General features: G+C 38.4%; 1 protein-coding gene across 1 annotated transcript in view; it reads right to left on the bottom strand.

The window, feature by feature from the left end:
• cdhr2 (cadherin related family member 2) overlaps positions 1 to 26,544 on the bottom strand; it is a 125,824-nt gene that overhangs the window by 13,581 nt on the left and 85,699 nt on the right. Inside the window, exons 20-30 of the mRNA XM_059989905.1 lie at positions 26,144 to 26,215; positions 23,568 to 23,617; positions 19,485 to 19,642; positions 15,549 to 15,651; positions 13,857 to 13,945; positions 13,677 to 13,760; positions 11,685 to 11,762; positions 6,639 to 6,699; positions 5,506 to 5,627; positions 4,021 to 4,134; positions 1,004 to 1,081 (exon numbers count right to left, since the gene is read on the bottom strand). Of these exons, the coding sequence (XP_059845888.1) occupies positions 1,004 to 1,081; positions 4,021 to 4,134; positions 5,506 to 5,627; positions 6,639 to 6,699; positions 11,685 to 11,762; positions 13,677 to 13,760; positions 13,857 to 13,945; positions 15,549 to 15,651; positions 19,485 to 19,642; positions 23,568 to 23,617; positions 26,144 to 26,215 (1,009 nt within the window). The remainder of the gene's footprint in view (positions 1 to 1,003; positions 1,082 to 4,020; positions 4,135 to 5,505; positions 5,628 to 6,638; positions 6,700 to 11,684; positions 11,763 to 13,676; positions 13,761 to 13,856; positions 13,946 to 15,548; positions 15,652 to 19,484; positions 19,643 to 23,567; positions 23,618 to 26,143; positions 26,216 to 26,544) is intronic.

The raw sequence follows: 26,544 nt of genomic DNA, 5'->3' as shown, positions 1-26,544 counted from the left end.
GAAAAGCTACACCTCATGGTAGACATGACAGCGCACCTGAACACGCTGAACACAGCTCTTCAGGGGAAAGGACGTACAGCCCTACACATGTTGGAGGATGTTTTGGCATTCGAGCGCAAGTTGACAGTGCTTGCCAGAGATTTACAGAAAGGCACATTGTCTCACTTCCCCAATTTGAGAGAGTTCAAACAAGGTCACAACATGATAAATTCAGAGTATTTACATTCTGCAATCATCGCAATGCAAACATTGTTTGGGAAACGCTTCTGTGAGTTCAGAGAGGAAAAAAACACATTATCCTTCCCGGTCACTCCCCTAAGCATCAATCCATCCCTACTGAATACGACTGCATTGGCAGGTGTGAGTCAACCTGACCAAGTATGATAAATATTTTAATTGCCTATTATTTTACATATATTCATATTTTTTCATTGTTCAGTGAAATAGTCCTTTTATTTTTCAGGATGACAGCTGGCTGACGTTATTTTTGGTTTGCTGCTGGCGGCAAATTTAAGTTCGGCGTTTTTCATAAATACAAGAAGGACTCAAATAGACGTTGAGTATTTTACTTAAAAGTAACCTTCAACCCAACGTCTTTTTTTCAGAGTTCAAAATGTTTTTGTTGCATGCAGAAATGTAATTTCGTTTTCTCTGCAGGAGTTCATCAATTTCATAAATGCAACACATTATAGTTTGTTTATACATAGCATAAAGGCAAAAAAAACCGTTGTATGCAGTCTTATTTCATTTTAAATGTCAAACGGGTTTTGCGGCTCCCAGTGTTTTCTTTTCTGTGGGAAATGGGTCCAAGTGGCTCTTTCAGTGGTAAAGGTTGCTGATCCCTGCCCTAGATGATCCCCTTCTGCATTAATATTATATGAGGATTATTCTTATCTTTACATTATAACTCTGATCACAATTATTACACATAATTTTATTTCCCTCTCCCCCAAAAGCAATGCAAAGTCCTAAAAATCACAAAAGCTGTGTTATCCAGTGTTACCTTGTTTTGTCTGAATCAGCAGTTTCAAAACCAAAGTCTGTTGAGCTGTCGATATTGGTGTTCCATACTGGATTTGCCCTAGAGAAGCAGCATTATAAAACAAACACATAATGCATTGAAATGATCAAACTTCATTACAGTCGGCCCTCCTTATCCGCGGATTCCACATGCGCAGATTCAACCAACCACAGAGCGGGAAAACCCTGAAGTTCTCTCTCCAGCGCTCGTTATTTGAGCATATACAGACTATTTTTTCTTGACATTATTCCCTAAACAATACAGTATAACAACTATTTGCATAGAATTTACATTGTATTAGGTAATATAAGTAATCTAGAGATGATTTAAAAGTACAGGCAGTCCTCGGGTTATGAAGGAGTTCCGTTCCTGTGTCTGTCTTTAAGTCGAGTTTGTAGTCGGAACAGGTACATCCAGTATTATTTAGCGTCAGTTAGTCAAATGTTTTTCTTAATATATAGTATATATTTTGCCTTTCTCTGCATATAAAACATTTAGGAAACATACGTATTTCAATAATTAAACCACTGTTTTGCTTAGTAATACTTGTAGCTTTCATTGGGGCAGGGCCTTTCACATGCTCCATTAAAATTGTTCCGATTGTTGACCGACTATAGCCTAACACTTTTCCAATGACCATGCTTTACACCTCTCTCTGATTGCTTTATTACTTCCACCTTATTTTCAATCGTGATTATTTTCATAAACAGACACATTGCTGATTCAGAGCTGCGCCAGGTCCTAATGCCCGCTGCACTGAGACAGGTTAAATAAACTCCAGGATTCCACTGGGTCCTAAAGACCACCGCATTCAGACAGGACCAATTCCAATCCCAATCCCAATCCCCCGCAGATAAGGAGAGCCGACTGTATTTTAATTTATTAATACTTTTTAAATTAATGATAATAACCAAGGCTTTTAGTTATTTTACTGTTATATTCTTGCATTATATCTTTTAGAGTAATTGCTGTCAGTGACTACACCAACAAAATTGCCATATTCCCTTTTCTTTTAAGTTTCTTTTGAAGAACTTACACATTCCAGATCAGGGCATATACAACGACTTTGAAATAGGTCCAGCACGTTTCACAAAAATGTGATGAAAATAATGGGTAAAATCAATAACTCATTTTAATTTGTGGGATCAAAAGCTTACTTGACTTTAGAATTTAAAAGTTCTAAATATCTTTAGGTCAGGTGAAACAATTCCCTCTAGTACAGCAAGAAAAGTATGTGACATCATTTTAAAATTAGGGAGATTATGGCACACAACAAGAAAATATTTGGAACACTCTATCCCTAAAAGCCATGCTTGTGGGGCTAGATGTAGCCTTCAAGACTGAGATGGAAAGAGATGAAATTTTGGAGTATTAAGAGATATGAAGCAAACCCTAGAAGAGAGTTGATCAGCAACACACCAGTCATAACTTCAAAGAATGGTCTTGATGTATTTTGTATATATCTTCACTTACATTATGTTCTAAAGCTTTTTTATTTACTCATTTTGTTTAGTGTTACAGTGCAGAGTAGTGCCTTCCAGCCATGTGGCTCCAGCAACCCCAATTAAACCTAACATAATCACGGAACAATATACAATGACCAATTAAACTATCCCATGTGTCTTTGGACTGTAGGAGAAGACCAGAGCACCCATGGAAAACCCACACATTCCACAGGGAGGACATAGAGAGACTCCTTACAGACGCTGCCCGAATTGAACTCTGAACTCAGACGCCCGAAACTGTGATAGTGTCACTCTAACCGCAACACTACCTGGAGCCCCAGCATACCCAGGCATTGTAGTGTCCTTTTATTAAAGGATTCCTGCAATGATGAGGATGCAGTATATACAAAAATTATCTTCCGACTTTAAATAAAAAAAAAACTTGTATTTGGCTGAAATTTTCATATGCAGTAGCTTCCCATGGATCAGGACCCAAAAGTATAAAGAACGTATGTTCATGGTAGTACAACATACTGGTGTCAATTTAGTGTGGTGGTTAGCACAGCACTTTACAATACCAGAGACTGGGATTCAATTCTGTAAGAGTTTGTATGTTCTCCCTGCGACCACATGAGTTTCCTCCAGATGCTCCGGTTTCTTCCCACAGTCAGAAGACGTACTGGTTGGTCAGTGAATTGGGCATTGTAAATCGTCCCGTGGTTAGGGTGGGGTGTTTGAAGGTTCAAAAGGGCCTATGCCATGCTGTATCTCAATAATTAAATCAAAATTACACCTGCTGAAATAAATTATCTTTAAACCTAATACCACAAACAGTGACCCAGAGAAGGTTGTTTAAGTAGAATTTATTAAATTCTCGAGAAGAAAATAATTTAGAGGGCAACAAGAAGGGTGTGGGCAAGACAAGACTGAACAGGTTGTTCTGGAGGGAACCAGTGCAGCTTTAATGGGAAAAAATTGCCACTTCTGTACTACAATGAATATGTAAAGCAACTCATGTTTGATATTGTGAAGAAACCATTGAGGTAGATTTTCTGATCGTATCGTATGGGGCAAGATATGATTAACCAAGGTATGATTGGCCATTGGAACCAAAATGTATTGACCATCTGGTTTTCACAGTACCAAGTACCCAGGCCATAGACTGAGCCTAAAAGGCTGCTTACAAAGTATAATCAATACACTTAGAAGGAAGTGGTCACATACTAGTTAACTGCATGATGCAAGGATAAACATTGATCAAGGATGACATTCAACAGCTACAATATTCTTTATCTCAGTCAATGGGTCTCATCTATGCCCGGGCCATTAATAAATATTCATTGAGGTACCAAGGAGCAAACAGCATTTGTGGTAAGCCTATCTTGTCAGGACTTTAATGCAGGATACGTTGATTAGTTGCTGCCACTAAATTATGTAATTTCCACTACGACAACACATCATGAAATGCGTAACTTTTTTTAAGGTGAAGGCATTTCGTAACAATATATTCATTTAAATATTTCTTTTGTTATAAAGCAGTGTTGCTTCACTCACCCTTCTATGGTGTATTTATTTGTACCAGGAACAACAGGCCCACTCTGTACTGCATTAATGGAAGTGGTTTGAGCTGTGTTCATTGCAGTTGCTGATTTTAGTTTTCTTTTGTAACTGCAGGGAGGAGAGTTAGATAACTTAGTTAATTCATGTTTCATGGGGGAAATGAACTTACGCGACAGAGGTTCATGGAATTACATGGTTTTTAAAAATGTAAGCAAGACTAATAGTTTTTTGTAGTTACAAAGGCAACTAAAACCCACTGTATGACATTCAAAACTTGGTGATAATATCAAAGTTGGTTTCAAAATTCAGAGGATCATTGAAGTACTGTACGTATAGGGCTACATTATGTAGAGTCGGTCAGAGTGCTTTCCGGGATATCACAAGAAGTCTTCAGTAAATCTTTAGAATCTGTCTTCAGTATAGAAAGTAAATAATCTTCACTTACAAAGAGCTGTCACTTGGGTAAGATAAAGGCTAATTAATGCCCTCCGAACAATACTCCAATTAAAATCAAGACATTTTGTATGGATTGCTAAGATCCTCTAGTTTGCTTTATTAAATGCAACTACCTGATTTTGTACATAAAACATATTTAAAATAAAATAATTCTGAAGCACACACAAAATACTGGTGGAGTGCTTGAATTTCCAGCATCTGCAGATTTCCTTGTGTTAATTCTGAAACAATAGCACTTAATGCATTCATTGAAAATTATCCAGGTAGCCACATGTTGGATACTCAGAGTAAAAGAGTCTGAGGGAATCTCTGGAATTTTAATTGTATTCTTTTAGCCAAATACTCAAAAAATGGACTTGTTTCAGTCCAGACTCTTTCATATCACATAACTGTAATTCTAACTATAATTAACAGGGTCATCTTTCTTTATGAGTGATAATATGTGAATAATAATTAGCAAATGCTTCCATCAGCACAGTATCTGGGGTCACTTATGTGAGATCAGAAGGCTTCTATCTTAAGGCATTTTTCATGGGAAAGAGTTGGGAAATTATCAGCTGCTGTTTCCTCTATGCCCATTTATTAAGTAGGATAATGACCTTCAGTGTTAGTGTCAATAAAGTCACATCATACTAAATTATTCCATGCATACTATTACATCCTCATGGAAAAAGCTAACTTCTCAAGAACAGAAATATAAGGGACATAAATTGGTTCTCCAAATCAGTTGAGAAGTTAAGGCATTGATAAGCATTCTAGATATTTTTTTCTGGGTAGAGTAAGCTCGTTGCAACTTTAAACATTTTTACAGATGAAGCAGAAAGGCAAGGTCAGACCCGAGATGCAAACGCAGCCTGATTGTAGAACTCCCACCAGCTCTACTGGCAACAGCACATCAGCAAAAGTCAGGGTTCAAACCTCAGCTATTCTTTGAATAAACTGAGGCCACTTTGAAGGACCAAAATAATAACTCCTACATAGAACATTACCAAAAGACTTCACTGTTTTTCTGTGCTTAAATACCTTTTGCGAAGGCAAATCAGAATCGTTATCATGATGGATAATATAATAATGAAAGCTGCTACTAAACCAGCAACTACAACAAGCAGTAGATTTCCACTATCAATGGGTTCAGTTGTTACTTTCTGAAACACAAAATATTCAATAATTAATACATTTTATAAACAATAGAATAAATGATCATAAATGAATGAAAAGATCATGTGACATAAGTGAAAAGAAAATTAAAAAGTAATGGCAGACTGCTACAAAAAAAAAAGCCACAGTGATGACTTCAACAGATCAGAAGTGTTAACAGACAATGAAATTTGCCTACATTAGACTCAGATTGACAATTTCCTGTCCTCCCACCTGAGGTCAGGTTCTCCTGAGTATGGGTGCTGGTACTTGCCAGTGTTCCTCCCATTGAGGACGGAACAAAGTAGGAAACCCATCATTCTTTGTGGTAAACAAAAACATCTAATGGCACAGCCAATCCAGTATATGGACTAGAACTATGATCTACCCGATTTTGAACCGGGGGGCAAATGCAAGGACTGGGCCTGGTCAAATACAATCCACACCACTGGGATTGTGCTCTCTTTCCAGAAATGTTAACACTTTTACTAGCCCCTGGTGAGAGCATAAAGAAGAAAATTATCAAATCAAGTGAAGCTGTTAGTGCCCAAGGGACATGAGAGAAAGATACAAGGAACAGGAGATTCAACAGTATTTAGAGGAGCAGAGAAACAGACCAACAGATGGTCAATCATACATTGAAACTAAGAGGTGTTGTTTCCACATTCAGCAGCAGCAGCAGCAGCAGCAGCAGAAAGTTGACAGCCAGAAACTGGACGCTCATTATGTAACCAAATTGATTTTCTCTACCAGCAAATGTAGCAGAAAGAAAACTGTCAGAATGTGGAATTGACAGACACACTGTTACCGCCAGCATTTTTTTGCCTCTTAAAATAAACCCAAATTTGGATAATGTAAATTGCTGTCTTTCCTCTATTCTCTTAGTTCCCCGTGGCTTAAAACTCAGTATGTCTCTCATATCTGGAGACTTCGTATTTACAATCTATCCAGCTTTGACAGCTGTGCTTCTCAATATATAAAACTCTGCTTTAACAAGACTCCAAACTTCATGTACTTACAATGTTCAAAAGACCAAGCCCTATCAATTGATGCACAGATTCTGGATCAAGCTGTAGAATGCTGCAAAGGAACAAATCATAGTCAGAATGATCAAATTTGACATTCAACTTGATGATATAAAACTAACTTCAAATACAACTCTTACTGTAAAGGCTGCTCCAGTAAAATTGAAATTGCATCATAGAACCACAGAAATGTTTTGCACAAAAGAAGGCAATTTAGTTCATCCAATTAGTGCTGCCCAAGAAGGTAACATAATTTTTATTAATTGTAGGTATTATGGCGAAAGGCTGTGTTTGTGGACTTGTGTATCAGTTGAGCCATGATCACACTAAGTGGTGGAACAGACTCAAGGGACAAGATAATCTATACCTACCTTTAGTATAATCCTATTTGACTACTTTAACTAATGTACTTAGTTATTTTTTTTAATTAGTAAATATCATTTACGATGATAAAGAGTATTTTTTTAAAAATAGGATGATAAAATTAAGCTGTGTATTACAAATATCGGACAGCAGGATTATATAAGGTAAATATCTGCGCATTTGGCAGACGTAAAAAGATCCTACAGCTCTATTCAAAGAACCACTACTATTTCTTTGAACAGCAAGCCAACATTCTTATATAAAATGACATGGCAGAAAATAGATTAACTGTTCCTTTATTCATTTGCTGCTCGTACAGTTTGTGAAGCAGCTGCTGCAGTGACCCACGTAACAGAGACAATACTGGAAACAGAGTGCTCTGAGACAAATAGAGCAATCCACGCAATTAATTGAGGAGTATTAAATGAAAATTCACCTTCACAAATCAAGCTCCTGTAACCTCTTGCATTACTCTGCAAACATGTTGCTGAAAGCTGACCACTGCCAAAAAAAACTGACCAGAATAAAATAATCACCATGAGAAATTTCTGCCAATTGTGCCATTATCGGCTTTCTTCAAGGACCTAAGATTAAGTTGAGGCTTTTGGGTATTGGGACACTATTAATAATGCCACATTTTAAAAACTTTTAAATATGATGTTTTCGTTTTAATTTACCAAGTTCAACTTATAATCAAAGTACCACATACTACCTTGAGATTTCTTTTCTTACAGGCATTTACAGGAAAATACATAAATATGGAATTTGTGAAAATGAAAAAGAACTATACATTAACAAAGGCTGACAAAAGAAACCATGTGCAAAAGAAGACAAATTGTACAAATAAGAAAAATAAAACTGAGAACTATAGTTATAAAGATCCTTGAAAGTGAGGCTGTAAGTTGCAGAATCAGTTCAGAGCTGTGGTGGGTGAAGGAGGCTGATGGTTGTAGGGTGTTATGCCTTTCTTTCAAATTACATTTGTGATGCCACTTACACGCTGGTCCCAGGACAGATCCTCTGATATGGTAATGCCAAGGAATTTAAAGTTACCGACCCAGTCCACCACTGATCCCCAAATGAGGAATGGTTCATGGACCTCTTATTCCTCTTGTTGTCGATAATCAGCCCCTTGGTTTTGCTGACGTTGAGTGAGAGGTTGGTGTAGTGGCACCATTCAGCCAGATTTTCAGTCTCCCTCCTATATGCCAACTCATCACCATCTTTGGTTCAGCCGACAACAGAAGTGTCACTAACAGACCCAAATATGGCATTGAAGCTATACTTAACCACACAGTCTTATATATAAAGTGAGTAAACTAGGGGGCTACTGGTGAACCTGTGCTGATGGTGAGTGTGAAAGAGATGCTGTTGCCAATCCAAACTGACTGGGTCTGCAAGTTATGGATCCAGTTACACAGGAAGTCATCAAGACCCAGGTCTTGGAGCTTAATGATGAGCTTCGAGGGAACAATGGTGTTGAATGCTGAGCTGTAGTCGGTGAAGAATATCCTGATGTATGTATCTTCCTTGTCCAGGTATTCCAGGGCTGAGTGAAGAGCCAATGAAATGCCTGTTGTTGACCTATTGTGATGGAAGACAAATTGGAGTGAATCCATTTCACTCCTCAGGCAAGAGGTAATATCTTCATATCCAAACTCACTTCATCACAGTAGATTTAAGTGCTACTGGCTGATAGTCATTGAGGCAGGTTGCCACTTTCTCCTTGGGCACTGGTATAATTGAAACTTGCTGGAAGAAGCTGGGTACCTCAGGCTGCCAAAGAATGAGGTTGAAGATGTCCATAAATATGCAATCCTTCCAGATGATTTGACCAGGTCTTCAGTACTCAGCCAGGTACGCTGTCTGGGTCAGGTGCTTTCCATGGATTCACCCTCCTGAAGGATGCTCTCACGTCAGCCTCAGAGACGGTCGTCGAGGGATGTCGGGGTTCATGATGGTGCCTGCATGTTCGGTCAGTCAAAGTGAACATAAAAGGCATTGAGCTCATCTGGAAGCCATTCTGTTGTCATTTATGTTGCTTGGCTTTGTTTTGCAAAAGGTGATGGCATTCAAGTCTGGCCACAGTGATTGTGGCAGGGATTCAAGTTTAGTCCAGAATTGCCGCTTTGCATGTGAGATGGCTTTCTGGAGATCATACCTGGGCTTCTTGTACTTTCCGGAATGCTGCCAATCTAGCCCTCCGCAGATTTTTGAACCTATTGGTTGATTCAGGACCTGGGTGAGGAAGACGCTAAATGATTTTGTGGGTTCATGCTCCTCTATGAGTATCATTATAAAGTCTGTGACAGCCATGGCATATTCGCTCAGGTCTCTGAGGAGTCTATGAACATTCCCCAGTCCACTGACAAGAAGCAGTCTGTAGCTGCTCCTTTACCTCTTGTGACCACCTCTTTGTTGTCCTTACCGCTAGTGCCTTGCTCTTTAGTCCCTGCCTACTTACCAGTACAAGGACAGCCAAATAGTCAGATTTCCCAAAATATGATCAAGGGCTGGAACAGTTGGCATTCTTGATGGTAGTATAGTAGTGGTCAAGTGTGTTGGGACCTCTGGTGCTACAGATAATGTGCTGGTGGTAGTTGGGCAAAGAATTCTACAAGCCAGCCTGATTGAAGTCCCAGAGCAAGGTTCTGAAAGGTGTCAGGGTAGGTCATTTGTTTGCTAATCACAGCACTCAGTATATCAAGCCCTTGCTTGACATCTGCCTTTGGCGGTATCTAGACTATAGTCAGGATCACAGTGGAGAGCTCTCTACGTAAGTAGAAGATTATGAACAAATCACCCACTGCTATTACCAAAATCAATGTTAATTCTTTAAAATCTACCCTTCGGCACTCGGCACTCATTCTACATTCGGCACTCAATACGGTCTGATTAAATGCTTTATTCGGATGGAACAACTTTCACAAAACCATAGTGAACAAAGCTCCATGTTTAAATGTATCAAGGAATGCTTTTGAAGAATGGTTTTCATTTTATTTTATACAGTATTCGTATTTTATAACATTGCAGAGTTACACTGGTTCATGCAGTCAGGATAAACTTGTGAAAGAAAGGAACATTTCAAATGAGTGCTCATTTGGTCCAGATTGTTGATCATATTTACAGCGGCTATCGTTCCTCCTTAAATGTAGGAGATGACAAGCAGCATAGGTTTTAATCAATTATTGTTGTGTCATGGTAAGGATCACAAAATTTAGCTGAAAATTAATTTTATATAGTTACTATATTATTGTTACCTTTCAATTACTTATGAAGTAAATTCCACAAAATATAACAAAATTCTTTGGTTTAAATTCTAATTCTTTAGATTACACTAATTCCTTTCAAAAATATCTCAGCTCAAACCAACTGCTTTTCAACAACAACAGAAAACAATCAAAATCTGACAACGCAAGGATATCACTATGTTTAATCCCATCCCACATGAAAGGTACTAGATACAGCAGTAAAGTGAGCTGCTGATGCACACAGCATTCCCTTCATTTCAGTTAGAGGACAAAAACAAACCAAACAAAATTAAAAGTTTGAAGTGTTAAGTACAAAGTACAATATTATTGCAAAGCTTCAAGAGAGATGGTGGCGCACTCTCTTTGAATGAGGGTCTTTTCTATAGTGGGGGAGTCTAGGACAAGAGGGCACGACCTCAGCATAGAGGGGCACTCCTTTTAGAACAGAGATGAGGTAGAATTTCTTTAGCCAGAGGGTGGTGAATCTGTGGAATTCATTGCCATGTGCAGGCCATGTCATTGGATATATTGGGTGTATTTAAAGCAGAGATTGATAGGCTCTTGATTAGTAAGGGTGTCAAAGGTTACAAGAGATAGCAGGAGTATGGGGGATAATATATCGGCCATGATCGAATGGTAAAGCAAACTCAATTGGCTGAATGGCCTAATTCTGCTCCTATGTCTTATTGTCTAGGATGAATACAGGTCCTCTTAGCTTATGAATACCCAGCTTGCATACAACCCATATACAAATGCGTAGGAGGCTGGCGAAATGGATTTGCTGGAGGCTGTGGGACTGGATGTGTCTTCTACCACATGGAACCTTTACTTGCATCCTCATTTCTGGCTTTCAAACTGTACTTGTTTATAATGATTATGAGTACTTTGGTTGAGTTTCAGCAGATTTTTCACATGAAGGAAAAAGTATTAAGGTAGATAAACCAGCATGACACAGCTCCAACAAAGTGGGTTCAGTCATGACCTCCAAAGCTGTCCATGTGGAGTCTGCATGCTCCTCTGGGTGCTCCTGTTTCCTCCCACATCCTGAGGATGAGCACATTTTGGTAGTTTAATTAGCCTTTGCAAATTCATCCCAATTCATTAAAATACAGGGCGAGCTGAGGAGAACATGGGAAGATTAAAATAAGATGGGTCTAAAAGGGCACCTGACAGTCAGGATAGACTTGGTAGAACAAATGGCATGTTTTAGTGTTACATCACTCTATCATTCAATAGGGTGGGGTAGGGGTTGGCTCCATGTTAATTCATATGATCAGATAGGAAGTCATCTGCAGATCTAACTCCATATTCTGCCAACAGAATAGTCTTAAATCAAAATGTGAGCTTTATATCTCTTATGCCCTTGTACATATCTTTTGACGTTTTACAATGCACAAGAGACAAAAATAATAGACGTAAAACTTACCCATTGATATGGTCAGGGGGTATAGCTGTTCCATTGCTGAATATAAAGTAAATCTCCATAACAGATCTGGCTACGTTTCTACGAGAGAAGCAATGATTATAGTCATTTGACAACCACAGTTTTCCAGAAATCACAAAGAACCAGAGACTGCTGGCTGAAGCAACATTTGGTTGTTTAAATGGCAGGAAGTCTATTCTTGAATGCCTGTGCTGTCAAACATCCTTGATTTACTGATAGGTTCAAGGGCCAAATCTGTCACTTAGCCCCATTGTTGAACTCCCTACAGAGTCCAGTGATAAAAGCAAGACGTGCTGTGATTTCTCAGCATTACAGCAGGAAATCACTTCTGAAATCATCCAGCTGGTGAAACACAAAGGTTTAAGATTAAAGATGTGGGAGACAAAGGGAATCATAGCATTATTTTCCCCCTAACATTTTAACTATTTATGTGATTTGTGTGCTTCCACTTTAGCTTTTTATTTAAATAAATTATTTAAATATGGCTTTTTTAATTGTCCACTGCATTTTAGTAGCTGTTAAATGTTTCTCAATGTCAGAGATATATGAGAATCATTAGTAATCACTTGCAGCTTCAGCAGCCAGCTAATATGAGGGCCAGGGCCCCTTCATTGCAACACCAGAGGCCATGTATGCATCTGCTCAAGCTGTTCCATTAGAGTCTAGGATGCTGACACAGATTGAGGTTGGCCCTTTGTATCCAGGCTATTTACAAACAAGTGTGTGGAAACCATAGGCCTCAATCCTGCTGGGGAACTGGCTTCCAGTCCAATACATCAGGTGCTTTCTGACCACATCAGCTGGACTGCTGCAACACAGCTTAAGTTGCTTGCAACATTTACTGGGGCAGCACAAGAGCGAGGTGTTTAACTCAATGCTTCACAGTACCACAAACACAGGTTCAGTTCCTGCCACTACCTGTAAGGAATTTATACATTCTCCCCGTGACCGTGTGGGTTTCCTTCGGGTGCGTTGGTGTCCTCCCACAGTCGTACCAGTAAAGACGTACCAGTTAGATACCAATTGTACCAATTGTAAATTGTCCCATGATAAGGCCGGGGCTAAATCAAGGGTTGCTGGGCAGCATGACTCAAGGGGCCAGTAGGGCCTACTCCGTGTTGTATCGCACTAATAATAAATACATTTATTTTGAAAATAAATGTAAATTAAACAGTGCACGATCTAAAATTCCCAGTAATGTGTATCAAATCCTTTCACATATATGTACTGCATTTGGAGTTTACATTGAAAATGTGAAATTGAAAGTAAACTCACTGGCTGTTTTTGTATTAACCTCCTCACTAAGTTTAAATTCATGTTGAAATTTAATTATCATTCAACCATACATGAACACCCATGAATGCAGCTGAATGAAACAGCACTCCAAGGTGTAAAGCACAGTACCAACAGTCACACACAGCACAAGGCACATACAGCACATACCAGATAGCAGGAAAGATACTCACACAAAAATACATATAGTCCAAATCACTGTGTGAAATGTCCTGTAAACTGATGGGCAAGCAGCTCTCAGCAGTCCGCAGACAAGCGTACACGCGCACACACACACATTCATGTGGCCTAGTCTGTGCTACAACCGAGGCTACGCAGCTCCCATGCCCAGTCTCTCCGTTAAACCAGTGAACCAGACTGGACAAGCCCAGGCATCACTCCGATGAAGATGGCGGAGTTTGTCGTCGAAGTGTCAGTAATGACTGATACCTGCACACGGCTGGAATCCTGAGAAGAGTTTATTCGTCATATATGCAGGGAAAGCACTAGATCGTTTTCATAAAAAACAATGCTTAAAAACAGACAAAAACACCTTTGTTTGGCCCCAGAGATGCTGCTGCGTACAAGCACACCACCATTTTACCAAAAACAAAGGTAAAATCCCAAATCTTAATACGTAAGTTACCACCCATATACAGTACATTTTCTCCATCAAGTAATACAGGAATATTAAAGCCATACCTAGTTAATGATTGAACTCGCTTATTGTCAACAGCCGTTATGCCTACCACTCGTGGATCAGACAATGTAGCTTTGCGAAGGATGCTATAAACAGGATAAAAATATGCAAATATCCATAAGCAACTAAGTCCTAGAAATCACAAATGCAAAAAGTACAAACATGCTGGTTTGAGAACTTACGTAAGTATTTCATTCATGTTTCTCTGAACTTCTACGGTTGTCACCTGAAACTCTAATCGTGTCTTGAATGTCTCATCCACTGTAATTAACTGTAAACAAAGTGTTACAACATGGTCAATAAATATGATTGTAATAAGGGAACTTCTTCCTCTTTTGCATCACATTCCAACCTTCTATTGCATTGATGCTGTCTTCTGCAGCTATGGCGATCTAATTGGCTGATATTGGATAAATGGTCTTTTAATTCTGCATGAAAAGGAACCTCTGCATCATTCCGGTAAATATCCTGTGACAGGGCTATAAGAGAATGCTCAAAGAGAAAGAGTCCATGAGCCAGTCCTCATTGGAGAATCAGAGGTGCAGAGGGTTAGCAACTTTAAATTCCTGGATGTTACTATTTCTGAAGATCTGTCTTGGACCCAGCACGTAAGTGCAATGGTGAGGAAAGGACAGCAGCTCCTCTCCTTCATTAGGAGTCTGCAGAGATTCGCCATGACATCTAAAACTTTGACCAACTTCTATAGATGGGTAGTGGAGCGTATATTGACTGGCTGCATCACAGCCTGGTAGAGAAACACCCATGCCTTTGAATGGAAAATCCTACAAAAGGGAGTGGATTCAACCCAGTACATCAGAGGCAGAGACCTCCCAACCACTGAGACATCTACATGAAACATCGTCATATGAAAGCAACATCCATCATCAGAGATCCTCACCACTAAGCCATGCCCTTTTCTGACTACTGCCATTAGATAAAAGGTACAAGAGCCTCAGGACTTGAACCACCAGGTTCAAGAACAGTTATTTCCCCACAGCCATCAGGCTTTTGAACAAAGTGGATAATTACGCTCACTTGCCCATATATTGAGATGTTCCCACAACCAATGATCTTACCTTATGGACTCTTTATAGTGCTATTTCATGTTTTCGTTAATTATTGCTATTTATTTATATTTGCATTTTCACATTTTGTTATCTTCTGCACCCTAGTTGATCTTTTATTGATCCTGTGATAGTTGCTATTCTATAGATTTGCTGAGTATGCCCGCAAGGAAAATGAATCTCAGGTTGCATGTGACGACGTATATGCACTTTAATGATAAATTTACTTTGAACTTTGAAAATATGGTCTAACCTTTGGCTAAGTAAAGGTCCAAAATGTTAGAGCAAATTAAGCTCACTCCTAAAGTTTATCTCTAACATGTCAATCAAAATACTTTTTGGCTGCCCAGCAAATTGATCTCTCTAATAGTCATGGTATCTTTTGAAGAGAACCAAACTAACGTATTTTAATGAGCCATGTTTTGGGGATATCTAATTTGAAAGCCATGATATCATCCAAATTGAGATGTCGGGTTAGAATTTAAACAGTGCTTTTTACTGACATGAGATTGATGCATGGCTGTCCGTTATAACACCTTTCACTCCCAGCTCAAAACCCATTATTAAGCAGAAGATTAATAGGAAGAAAAGCTATGATGAAATGTCCACACAGTGTCAGAATCAACCTGTCACTGTCACAGTTCATAAACTAGCACTGATATCAGAGATACTTCAAGTTGGTACATTATTTTGCTTCTTAATTCTATTTGTCTGATCAAACTAGCAACTCTGTACATTAGCTCATCAAATGGGACATTTGCTGATTTAAATAAATGAATAACAAAAATAAATCATCTTTATCACACTTACATCTAAGTAACTTGTTGCAGATAAACTAGGATCTCCTTTGTCCTTTGCTTGTATAGTTACATTATATTGACCCTTTAACGTTTTGTCCAGTGAAGATTTAATTCTGTAAAACAACAATAAATTATTCTGAATATTTATTTCCAGAAAACACCCTTGACCTCTGTACAGAAGGTCCAGATATCAGACAAGGAAAATTCAAAAATATGTCAAAAAGGAATTAATGTTTACTCCATAACAAAATAATTTAGGCTCCGGAAAAGAGCACTGGGATTAATTGGATATCTCTCTGAAAGAGGCTTCGGTGGTATTGAGTTTACTGTCCACAAAGCCCTAAACTGAAAGGAGATTTTAAGCCCTATCCATTATCTACGTGTATCATCACTATAGGGAGGTTACACTGTATCCACCTATGCCTCAAGACCTTGCTAACTTCCCTGTCTGCAGCAAGGTCGAGCTGCAGATATCCACTCCCGGCCAATTAACTTCATTAATTCCAGCTAATGAAGTAGATTAAACACAGTTTATTTTATATTTAATGATACACATTTAAATTTAAATAAGTAGTTCTTAACACATATTTAACATTCACAGAGATTTATCAACTACAAAGGATTTCCAAACACGGGTACGATTCTTACAAGCTAAAAAAAAAACATACCGCTAGGTTGCAGATGAATGTGTTGTCTGTCACAAAAAAAGTTTTAAAAATGAATCCTAGTTCTTATTTCTGTCACCCCATCTTTCTGTTATCCTACTTGTCATCCTTGGGAATAGCAATCCCCAATGCTTTCTAAAGTTTCTTTTCTTTTTCAATATTTTTATTAATTACTTGCATAGATGAATACAAAATATACTATGATATGAAAACAGAAACAAAGCTGAAATGCCCCACATCTGTGTATAGTAAATAAAATGTGATATTGAAAAGGTATATTTTATTCTAATCTAAAACAAAATCAAAACCCCATAACAAAAAAAAAGGGACAAAAAAAACAGCTGTTTGGTTAAAAGAAAAAAAAATCCTGAACATAGTCATAAATTCAAACATATAATAACCATCATCACTGCTGAACAAGTCAAAGATTGTGAAAGTAGTTCCAAAAAGGTCCCCATAATGTGAAAAAATCTTGCATAGGTACAGCAATAGAACACCTAATCTTCTCTAGATTTAAACATGACTTAACATCAATCAACCAATGGGCATGAGTAGGCGAAGCGGCATCTTTCCATTTAAGCAACAAATCTCTTCTGGCTAAAAGAGAAATAAAAGTAAAATATGCAAATCATTCGGATTAAGAGTAAAATCATTTCCCACAACAATGCCAAACAAGGCAGTCAGAGGGTTGGGTTTAAAGTTTACTTTAAAAAGCTCCAAGAAAGTTTGAAATACTTCTTTCTAAAATTTATCAAGCCGCAGGCAGGACCAAAACGTTTGAATTAGAGAGGACTCTTTGATATTACACCTATTACAGAATGGAGAAAAATCTGAGTAAAAACGAGAGAGCTTATCTTTAGTCTTATAGGCTTTATGAACCACTTTAAATTGTAAAAGAGAGTGACTCGCACATAATGAAGAGGTATAAACAAGTTTAAAAACTTCATTCCAAGTATCCTCATCAATTGAAATCTATAGGTCTTGTTCCCAGAGATTATTAATTTTGTCTAACGGAATGTTTCTCATTGCCAACAACATACTATAAATATTAGAAATAGATCCTTTATGAAAAAGTTTCAGAGTAAAAGTTGTATCAATTAAATTCTTATCTGGACATTTAGGAAATGTATGAAGTTGAGAATGCAAAATGTCTCTAATTTGTAAATATCTAAAAAAGTGAGATTTACGAAGATTATATTTAATAGATAGTTGATCAAATAAGGAAAGACTATCTCTAACAAACAGATTCTGAAAACATTTAATACCTGGTCTATTCCACTCTTTAAAAACTACATCAGTCAAAGAAGGTTTAAAAAAATAATTAGAAAAAATGGGCTAGAGAGTGAAAAACCAAATATCCCAAAGAATTTTCTAAATTGTAACCAAATCCTCAAAGAATGTTTAACTACATAGTTATCAGTTAAATTACTTAAGGATAGAGGAATTGAAGATCCAAGAAGAGAAATAATATAAAATTTATTAACAGAATTAACTTCTGAAGAAACCCAAACCGGACAGTCATCACAATTAATATAATATAACCAAACGTAAGATAGCATATTTTGAATGCCCAGTAGTAAAACCTAAAATTGGGTAGGGCTAATCCCCCATTTTTTTTTAGTTTTCTGAAGATGAACTTTGTTTAATCGGGGGGTTTTATTCTTCCATAAATAAGAAGATATAATTGAGTCTAAAGAGTCAAAAAAGGATTTAGGAATAAAAACAGGTAGGGCTAGAAATAAATATAAAATTTTAGGCAAAATATTCATTTTAATAGAATTGATACGTCCAGTCAGCGATAAAGAAAGGGGAGACCAGGTTGTTAGTACCTTCTTAACATATTCCAAAAGAGTGACAATGTTTTATTTAAAAAGAAATTTATAATTCCTAGTAATTGTTATACCCAAATAAGTAAATTGATTTCTTACAATTTTAAAAGGAAGGTCAGAGTTGTGTGATACCAAATTATTCAAAAGAAAAAGTTCACTCTTATAAAGATTAAGTTTATATCCTAAGAACTGACTAAATTCAGAAAGTAAAGCAAGTACTGAGGGTAGAGAGGACTCCACATTAGAGATGTAGAACAAAAGTTCATCAGCATAAAGCGACAACTTATGAGTGATACCCCTCCTTAAAATACCCGAGATGTCAACAGATTCACTAAACGTGATGGCTAAAGGCTCTAAAGCCAAATCAAAAAGCAAAGGACTCAAAGGACATCCTTATCTGGTACCATATTGGAAATGAAATGGTTTAGAACTCTGAGAGTTAGTAAGAACCTGTGCAGTGGGAGATAAATAAAGTAATTTCTAACATTTATACTGTTTTGCTACTTGTTGACATTATTCGTATGTGATGTTTTTACCTTTTCTGGGATAAAGTAACTTACACAGATGGTCAAAAAGCTTCTGGGGACAGGGAACCCAGAGACCCAAAACTAGTACTGTATGGGCTGACTCTGAGTATACAAATATCCCAACTATTGATTGATCTTACCAATGATCATGGTTGATGTGCTAATAAACAAAATAGGTCTGGTATGCAACCTTCCTTGATCTCTATCACAATTATGCAAATAACTTAGCTGCAATTGCCTGGTTTGATGTAGGCCAATCAACATAACATCATTATCTTATGTTGACGTCACTGTTAACTTTGATAATAAAAAAACATCTGACCTTTTGGAAAGGTCATGCTTCTGTGCTAGAAAGCTAAGGTTAGCAATAAATCTCTCAAACTCTGGAGAGTGAATATCCATCACAAGGCAACACAGTAGCGGTGGACAGAATGGTGTCTTTTCCTACAATATCATTCTGCAGCACCAGCAATGTTATGATTGACAAAAGATAAAGACATTTCTAGAAATAGTAAAAAGTTTTCATGGATCTGTGACCCTGCAGGGAAAAGCGAACAAACCTAAGAAAATCATTAAGATGAACTGAATAGCTGTTTGACTTCCATAACCAGAACCTAACTTATCCTGTCCCAACTTATGAGTTAAATTTGTTTGCCAAAGTGGACAGATCCAAAGTAATACCGAGTTTAATGCTGCAGCTAATGCTATGCATAAGGATTGTGGTCAAAGCTTAGCGGAGTTCTAAGGGCACCGTACCTTTGACCACCAATTTTGTAATTCATTAGTTTCAGGACCAAGTGCAGAAAATCTGATGCATGTTATTTCATATCAGAAGAATACCCAGATCTCTCACTAATACTTTTCTGTAAGTTTACATTTGCACATTACCACTATAGATTACCATTAAGTAACAAAGAATGACTACCTGATAGTTGCTGTGTATTCACCATCAACCAGCGTTGCTCCTGAAGCGTCAAATACATCTGGCAATACTTTGTCTGGTTGGCCATCCGAAAAAATGAATAGAACTTGGGTCACAACAAAATAAATTTCACTGTTTATCCCAGTGTCGTCGTCAACTGCCTGTCAAGAGAAACTTTGAATGAATTCCCAGCTAATTTGTAGCCCAAATTAAATTTAATAGCAGCTCCAGTGGCTGTATCAGTAAGGCATTGGGTTCATCTGGAATTACTGAGTCACGATATAAAATTGGCTTGATGATGCAAGCGATAATTACTTTTCAGGTTGGAGCTGTGACCAGCCGAGTGCTGGTTCCTTTATTGCTTGTCATATTATTGTATATTAATGATTCGCAAGAGAATGCAAACAGCATGATTAGAAAATTATCAGATGACACACAAAATTGATAGTAGAGTAGCAGTGAAGATTACCTAAGGTAACAACAGGGAGAGTAGGCAAGGGAATTTAATTCCAAGTAGTGAGAAGTGATACACTGGAAATAAAACCATGCCAGGATATACACAATGAATGATAGGTTCCTGGAGAGTATTATTGAACAGCAAGTTCTCATGGTACAACAATATAATTCCCTGAAACTGCCAAAACAAGAGTGCTGAAGAACTCATATGGCACGCATGGCTTCATTGGTCCAGGCACTGAATATTGCTGAAGCCCTCAATTTGTTAATTATCCAGCGCCTGGAGTATTATGTGTCATTCTAATCACTATGCTATAGGAAGGATGTGATTAAGCTGGAGAGGGTGCAGAACAAGTTCACAGGCAACTTGCCTGATCCAGTAAAAGCTTTCCTTGTGACCCTATCTATTTGTGACGCCACTTCCAAGGGATTATGTATTATCGAATTCTTCTGTTTTTTTTTCCCACACTCCTCAGTGCCCTACCATTCACCGTGCAAGACCTGTTCTGGCTGGTCCTCCCAAAGGCACCACCTCACACCTGTGTGCATTAAATTCCATCCGCCATTTTTCATCCCATTTTTTTTTAGCTTATCCAGATACGGCTGCAAACTTTGATAGCCTTCCTCGCTGTCCACTAAACACGCTCCCAGTCTTGCATCATCCTCAATCTTGCTGATCCTGTTTGTCAATTATCGTTGATATAGATGACAAACAACAATGGCCCCCAATAGTGCGGCAGGCCACTAGTCACAGGCTTCCAGTCAGAGAGGTATTAGCATGGATAACTTCACTCACCACAACACTGAACTGATTTCATGACCTACAGCTGTACTTTCTAAAACTCTTTACAACTCATGTTCTCAGTAATATTGTTTTATATTTGCACATTTTTTTTCTTTTGCACATAGGTTGTTTGCCAGTCTTTGTTTATGTATAGTATGTTGTAACTTCATTTGTTCCTTTTTTTTTATTTTTCCTGCAAGTGCCTGCAAGACACTAATTCTCACAGTAGTTACTGGCAACATATACATTCATAATAAATTTACTTTGAACTTTGGAGTTGGGCAGTTTTTGTCAACAAACAACTTAGTCGTTGAAAGTACTTGTAAGTTTATTGGCATCTTGGGTCAAAGGTGTTAAAGGTTCCCGAATTAGTCTTAAATGAGGAAGGGCCTCTCCCTTGTGATGAGTCAGATAGTTCTATACTATAGGTGTTTCCATGGAGTTAATGGGATTGAGAGGCAGAGGGATTGGCAAAGCTCAAGGGTCAGTTGGCAGTGAGTAGGTAGCTGGGGTCATGTGATTGATAATCAGGTGAAGGCATGTCATTGATATTAGGGACCTAAGCTGAACTATCTATTCCTGGGGATTAGGAGCTGATCACGAGATTTGGAAAGCTGTGACTTGGATGGTCACAGATTATAGGACCCAAAGGTTTATTGGTAATTACACTGGAGAGTACCCAAGTCAAATTCCAGTGTTAGGCTGTGACCTGTGCTGGGTGGATCCCTTTATAACATGTTGCTGCACAGCAAGCAACATTATTAAAATTGAAATGGACTGAAGGTACCCAGAGCAGGTTAACTTCAATACCACATGGCCTAATTCCACCAAGTGGTCCAAATAAGTGTTGTTCAGGGAAATGACATAATTTAATGAAAAAAGTCATGCTTTCTGGGCACAAATATTCACAATTGAAGAAGTATTTTAATCAAATTTAAATCATTGTTTGCAGTTGGCAAAACAAAAGGAAAATCTTACATCATTTATCAATTAAACTCAACCTCACTCAATTCAAGTATTTACTCCTCATACCATCTAAGTGGAGGTGAGTATAATCTCAAAATGGCTTTAGATTTTCCTTTCAATCTTCCTCATGCAGAGATACTTAAGGTCAATTAAAATACTTATATAAATTTGCATGATCTTCAATGTGAAAACACGCTCACATCAAAGAACACTACATGTGAAGATCATAATATAGCATTGAATAAATTTGAATGCACAGTTTTTGATGTCAGTCAAAAGCAGCATTGTAATTCGATATAATAGATTAGAAAAAAATGGCCACTCTTCCTTTGGGCTTCTGTGTTATCAATTTTAGAGGAATATGGTGGAATCTCTCTGCCTTAAAAAAAAACTACATACAGATGTGGGTAGTAAACACTAGGTATGGTTTTGTATTTGATAGATTGCAGATCAGGCTTGGGAAAGTCTTGTACTAAAGAAAATGCCCCTCGTCAGGATACAAACTCATTCTAAATCAACATTAGTTTCAAACTGTATGGTGCTGATTGTGGACTTCAGAAAGGGAAAGACGGGGGAACATACACCAATCACAAAGAGGGATTGCGATCGGAAGTGGAGAGAGTGAGCATTTTCAATTCCTGGGTGTCAGTATCTCTGAGGACCTAATCTGAACCCAACATATCAATGTAGCTATAAAGAAGGCTATGGTTCATTAGGAGTTTGAGGAGATTTGGCTTGTCACCAAAAACACTTGCAAATTTTGACAGAGGTATTGTGGAGAACATTTGAACTGGCCACATCGCTGTCTGGTATGGGGGGTGGGGTGGGAGTGTGGCTACGGCACAGGATCTGAGTAAGCTGCAGAGAGTTGCAAACTTAGTCAGCTCCATCATGGGCACCAGCCAGTGTAGTATCCAGGGCATCTTCAAGGAGGGTGTCCATCTTTAAGGATCCCCTCCACCCAGGACATACACTCTTTTCATTGCTACTATCAGGGAGGAGGTACAGAGGCCTGAAGGCACACAGTGACTCCGCTTCCCCTCTGCACTCTGATTTCTGAATGAACATTGAATGTCTATAATGTTCCTGAGTTCATAGTTTTCATTCTTTTGCTCTATTATCATTTTATTGCAGACCTCGCGTGATCTGTACATACCGGCTGTGTGGTGAAAAAAGCACAACGGTACTTCTTTCACTTCATATGGTTGAAGAAGTTTGGTATGGACCCCCAAATCTTAATAACTTTCTGCAAGGGCACAATTGAGAGTATCCTGACTGGCTGCATCACTGCCTGGTACGGGAACTCTACTTCGCTCAATCACAGGACTCTGCAGAAAGTGGTGCAGACAGTCCAGGTGTGAACTTCCCACTCTTCAGGACATTTACAAACACAGGTGTGTAAAAAGGGCCCAAGGGATCACTGGGGACCCAAGTCACCCCAACCACAAACTGGTCCAGTTGCTACCATCCGGGAAATGGTACCGAAGCATAAAGGCCAGAGCCAACAGGCTCCAGGACAGCTTCTTCAACCAGGCCATCAAACTGATTAATTCATGCTGATACAATTGTATTTCAATGTTATACTGACTGTCCTGTTTTACATTCTATTTATTACAAATTACTATAAATTACACATTGCACATTTAGACCGAGACGTAACGTAAAGATTTTTACTCAGATATATATGAAGGATGTAAGTATTAAAGTCAATTCAATTCAATTCTGCCACTGCGAAGTTAACAAATTTCATGACATATGCCAGTGATGTCAAACCTGATTCTGATTTTGATTCTGAGTATCACCTCCAGACCAGCAATAATATTTACTTGTACTCATGAAATCTGTAAAACCTGAGAACCCTCACAGCAATTTTGACCTACCTGAACCGTTGTTACTGCAGCAGAAACTGTTGCTAATTCTGCCACGATAACTGAAATGAAAAAGAAAGTGTATGTTTAAGATTAATATCAGAGAGCTTCAAGTGTAGTCATTTCTCCAACTGCATACTACCAGCCTCCAACCCCCACTCCAGATATTAAAATACAAGGGTCATATATGAAACAAAAAAACTACTGGAGGAACACGGTGGGCCAAGCACCTGTTGGAGACCAATGCATGGTTAACGTTTCAGGTTGAGAACCTGCATCAGAACTGGGAGTATAGAGGGGAAATGAAATACACGGTATGTAGGAACAAGAGGGATGAGTGAGACAGAGGCTGGTAGGTGATGGTTGAAACCAGATAAGGGAGGAATGGCAGACACTTGAGGGCAGAAATTAGAATAGTAAACCAAAAAAGAAAAAACACAGGTAGATGCCTACATGGATGATGGGTGTATGGAACCAGATATAGGAGGATGGTTTGTCCAGGTAACTTTGGAGAGAGACCTTGGGAGGATTAGTGGTGATGGGAAGGGAACACAAAGGAAATGGGAATATTTGGTTCTTCTACCAATGAGCTGTTGGTTATTTATGCAGGAAATGGGGTACTGTTTGTTTGGTTTGCATTTGTCAGCGCAGGAGACCAAGGACGAATAGGTCAGTGTATCAATTTAAGTTGAAAAGTCATACAATCAGAGCACAGGTGCTCTGCAAAATGGTTGCCAAAGACTAGGTGTTCTGAGGAGTACAGTCATAGAGAAGGCAACATTGCAAGCAGCAAATACAATACACCAGGTTGAAGGAGGTGACATGAACCTCATCTGGAAGGGCTGTTTGTGGCAGTTGTGAGAGTGTGTTTGGATGTGGAAACCTGATGAAGCTGGCAGAAGTAGCAAAGGAAGATAAGCTGATGTAAAAGAGTGAAAGGTGAAGACGAAGGACACTCTATCTCTGTTCTGTCTCAGAAGGAGTTGGGGGAGGTGTTGACGGTGTTCACGCAGAAACTGCATATGAGAGCCCCGTCAACTGAAGCAGATGGGAAGCTGCTTTTTCTGAAGAAATCCTGAAGTGCAAAGCCTCATCTTTTGAACAGATGCAGTGGAGGTGGAGAAACTGAGAGAAGGAGGTGGCATCTTACAGGGTAAGAAGAGGTACATCTGAGACAGCTGTGAGAATTAATGGATTTTAATGGATTCCAATGGGTAGTAGTTCTTCTGAGACAGAGACAGAGATCAAGAAAAAAGGAGAAATGTCCAAAATAGTCCGGGTGAATTTGAAGACCAGATAGAAGTTGGTGGCAGAGGTGATGATAAAATTGATGAGTGCAGAAAACTGCACCAATGCCACTGCTGAAGTGCCAGAAAAGGAGTCAGTAGACGTGTTAGAATAGGTTTGGAACAGAAACTGTTCCAGTTAGCCAACAAAAAGACAGGCATAGTTCAAGTGACAAGTGGCCGCACTTGGTTTGTAGAATGAAAAGAGAAGTTGTTGAACTTGAGAATAGGTGGAGAAGAACATGGGTGGAGGCAAACTAGTTATGTCTTTGTTTCAAAATGAATCAGGAACCCCAAGAGCTTTCTGATGGAGGATGAAGTTATATGGAGACTGGAGGACCATGGTAATGAGGCAGGACCCAGGGATATGAAAGTTGTAAAAATGGTGGAGCGCCTATGAGGATGTAGATAGGAAGAAAATAGGCAAGGGAAAGCAGAATAGAGGTGAAATACAAAGTTTGGTGGGGAAAGTTCAGGTAGAAGCAGGTCAACTAGGGCAATCCCATTTGAGGTTAGATATGACTTCGGGATGACCAAGAAACTGAAAACAGCAATCAGTTGGCCGTTCATATTGTGTGTGCTTGACTTTTAATATCTTCAGGTCAAGAAAGTTGGGCAAGAAAAACTCATGCAAAGAATTATCCACATCTGAATCAATATATGTAACTGATAATATTAAAAAATGACATGATAAAATTAATAAATTACATTAATAAATTGCCAGTTCTTCTTAGCACTGTAAAGATGGAATACAATTTACACTTAGAAAAGGTAAAGCAGCAGAAATAGATTGCCTGCATGGCATAAACTCGATTTTCTTTTCAAGTTTTCTTTTCTGCAGTGGGAGGGAAAATTGAGCACGAGTTTTAATTGGCAATGATCTCTCATTGCAACCTTTCCGCCTTCAACCAAGGTGATAATTATCGGCAACCATACCCCACTGTTAGAAGCCAATTAAATGAGAAGGCAGTGGGAAAAAAATTAACTGATATGTTGATATCATGCCAGCACAGTTATTCTCCAGAATAAGCACAAGCTGTGTATTGAGTTCATGTCATTGCTACTCTCGTGCCATGGCATATGGTTTTAATTAACATGTTTAGTTGGATTCAGCAGAGTTATAGGATATCATGGTTGGGGGGGGTAGGTGGGGAAAGCATTCTTTTACATCAGTCCCCCACCTCCGTTTTGATAACAGAATCTTATATTGATTACAATAGCAGAAAAAAATAATAAATAAGCAAATGTATTACAAGCAATTAGTTTCATTACACAACGCTATTTTATGGCAGGAAGACATACCAGACTTCCTCTCAAAGGCAAGGAACACAGGAGGGTGGTCATTCACATCCACAATATTGATGGTAAGTGTGCCTATTAATAAGAAAAAAGGTTAAAATTTGACATGTTCTGGGATAACTACAAACTATCTAATTAACTATTCCATAAAGAAGGTTTTATATTTGGGATCTCAAATACTCTCAACAAGATGTGATTAAAATACCATTATTTCTAAACGCTCAGCTTAGAGACTTGATGGAGGCCAATAAGATGAAAATCTGAGTGAGCATTCAGTCAGGAATAGTGTATGGCAATTCAGGAAATAATAATCAAATCACATGTATAACGATTTTATAAGGATCTCCAAACAAATAGCAGTATCACTGACAATAATTTTTACGGAATGCCAGTAACATCAGAAA

This window comes from Hypanus sabinus, chromosome 15, assembly GCF_030144855.1.
Source record: "Hypanus sabinus isolate sHypSab1 chromosome 15, sHypSab1.hap1, whole genome shotgun sequence".
NCBI classification, from domain to species: Eukaryota; Metazoa; Chordata; class Chondrichthyes; order Myliobatiformes; family Dasyatidae; genus Hypanus; species Hypanus sabinus.
The sequence above is the reverse complement of the archived record's forward strand: the minus strand, read 5'-3'. Positions and strand labels throughout refer to the sequence as shown.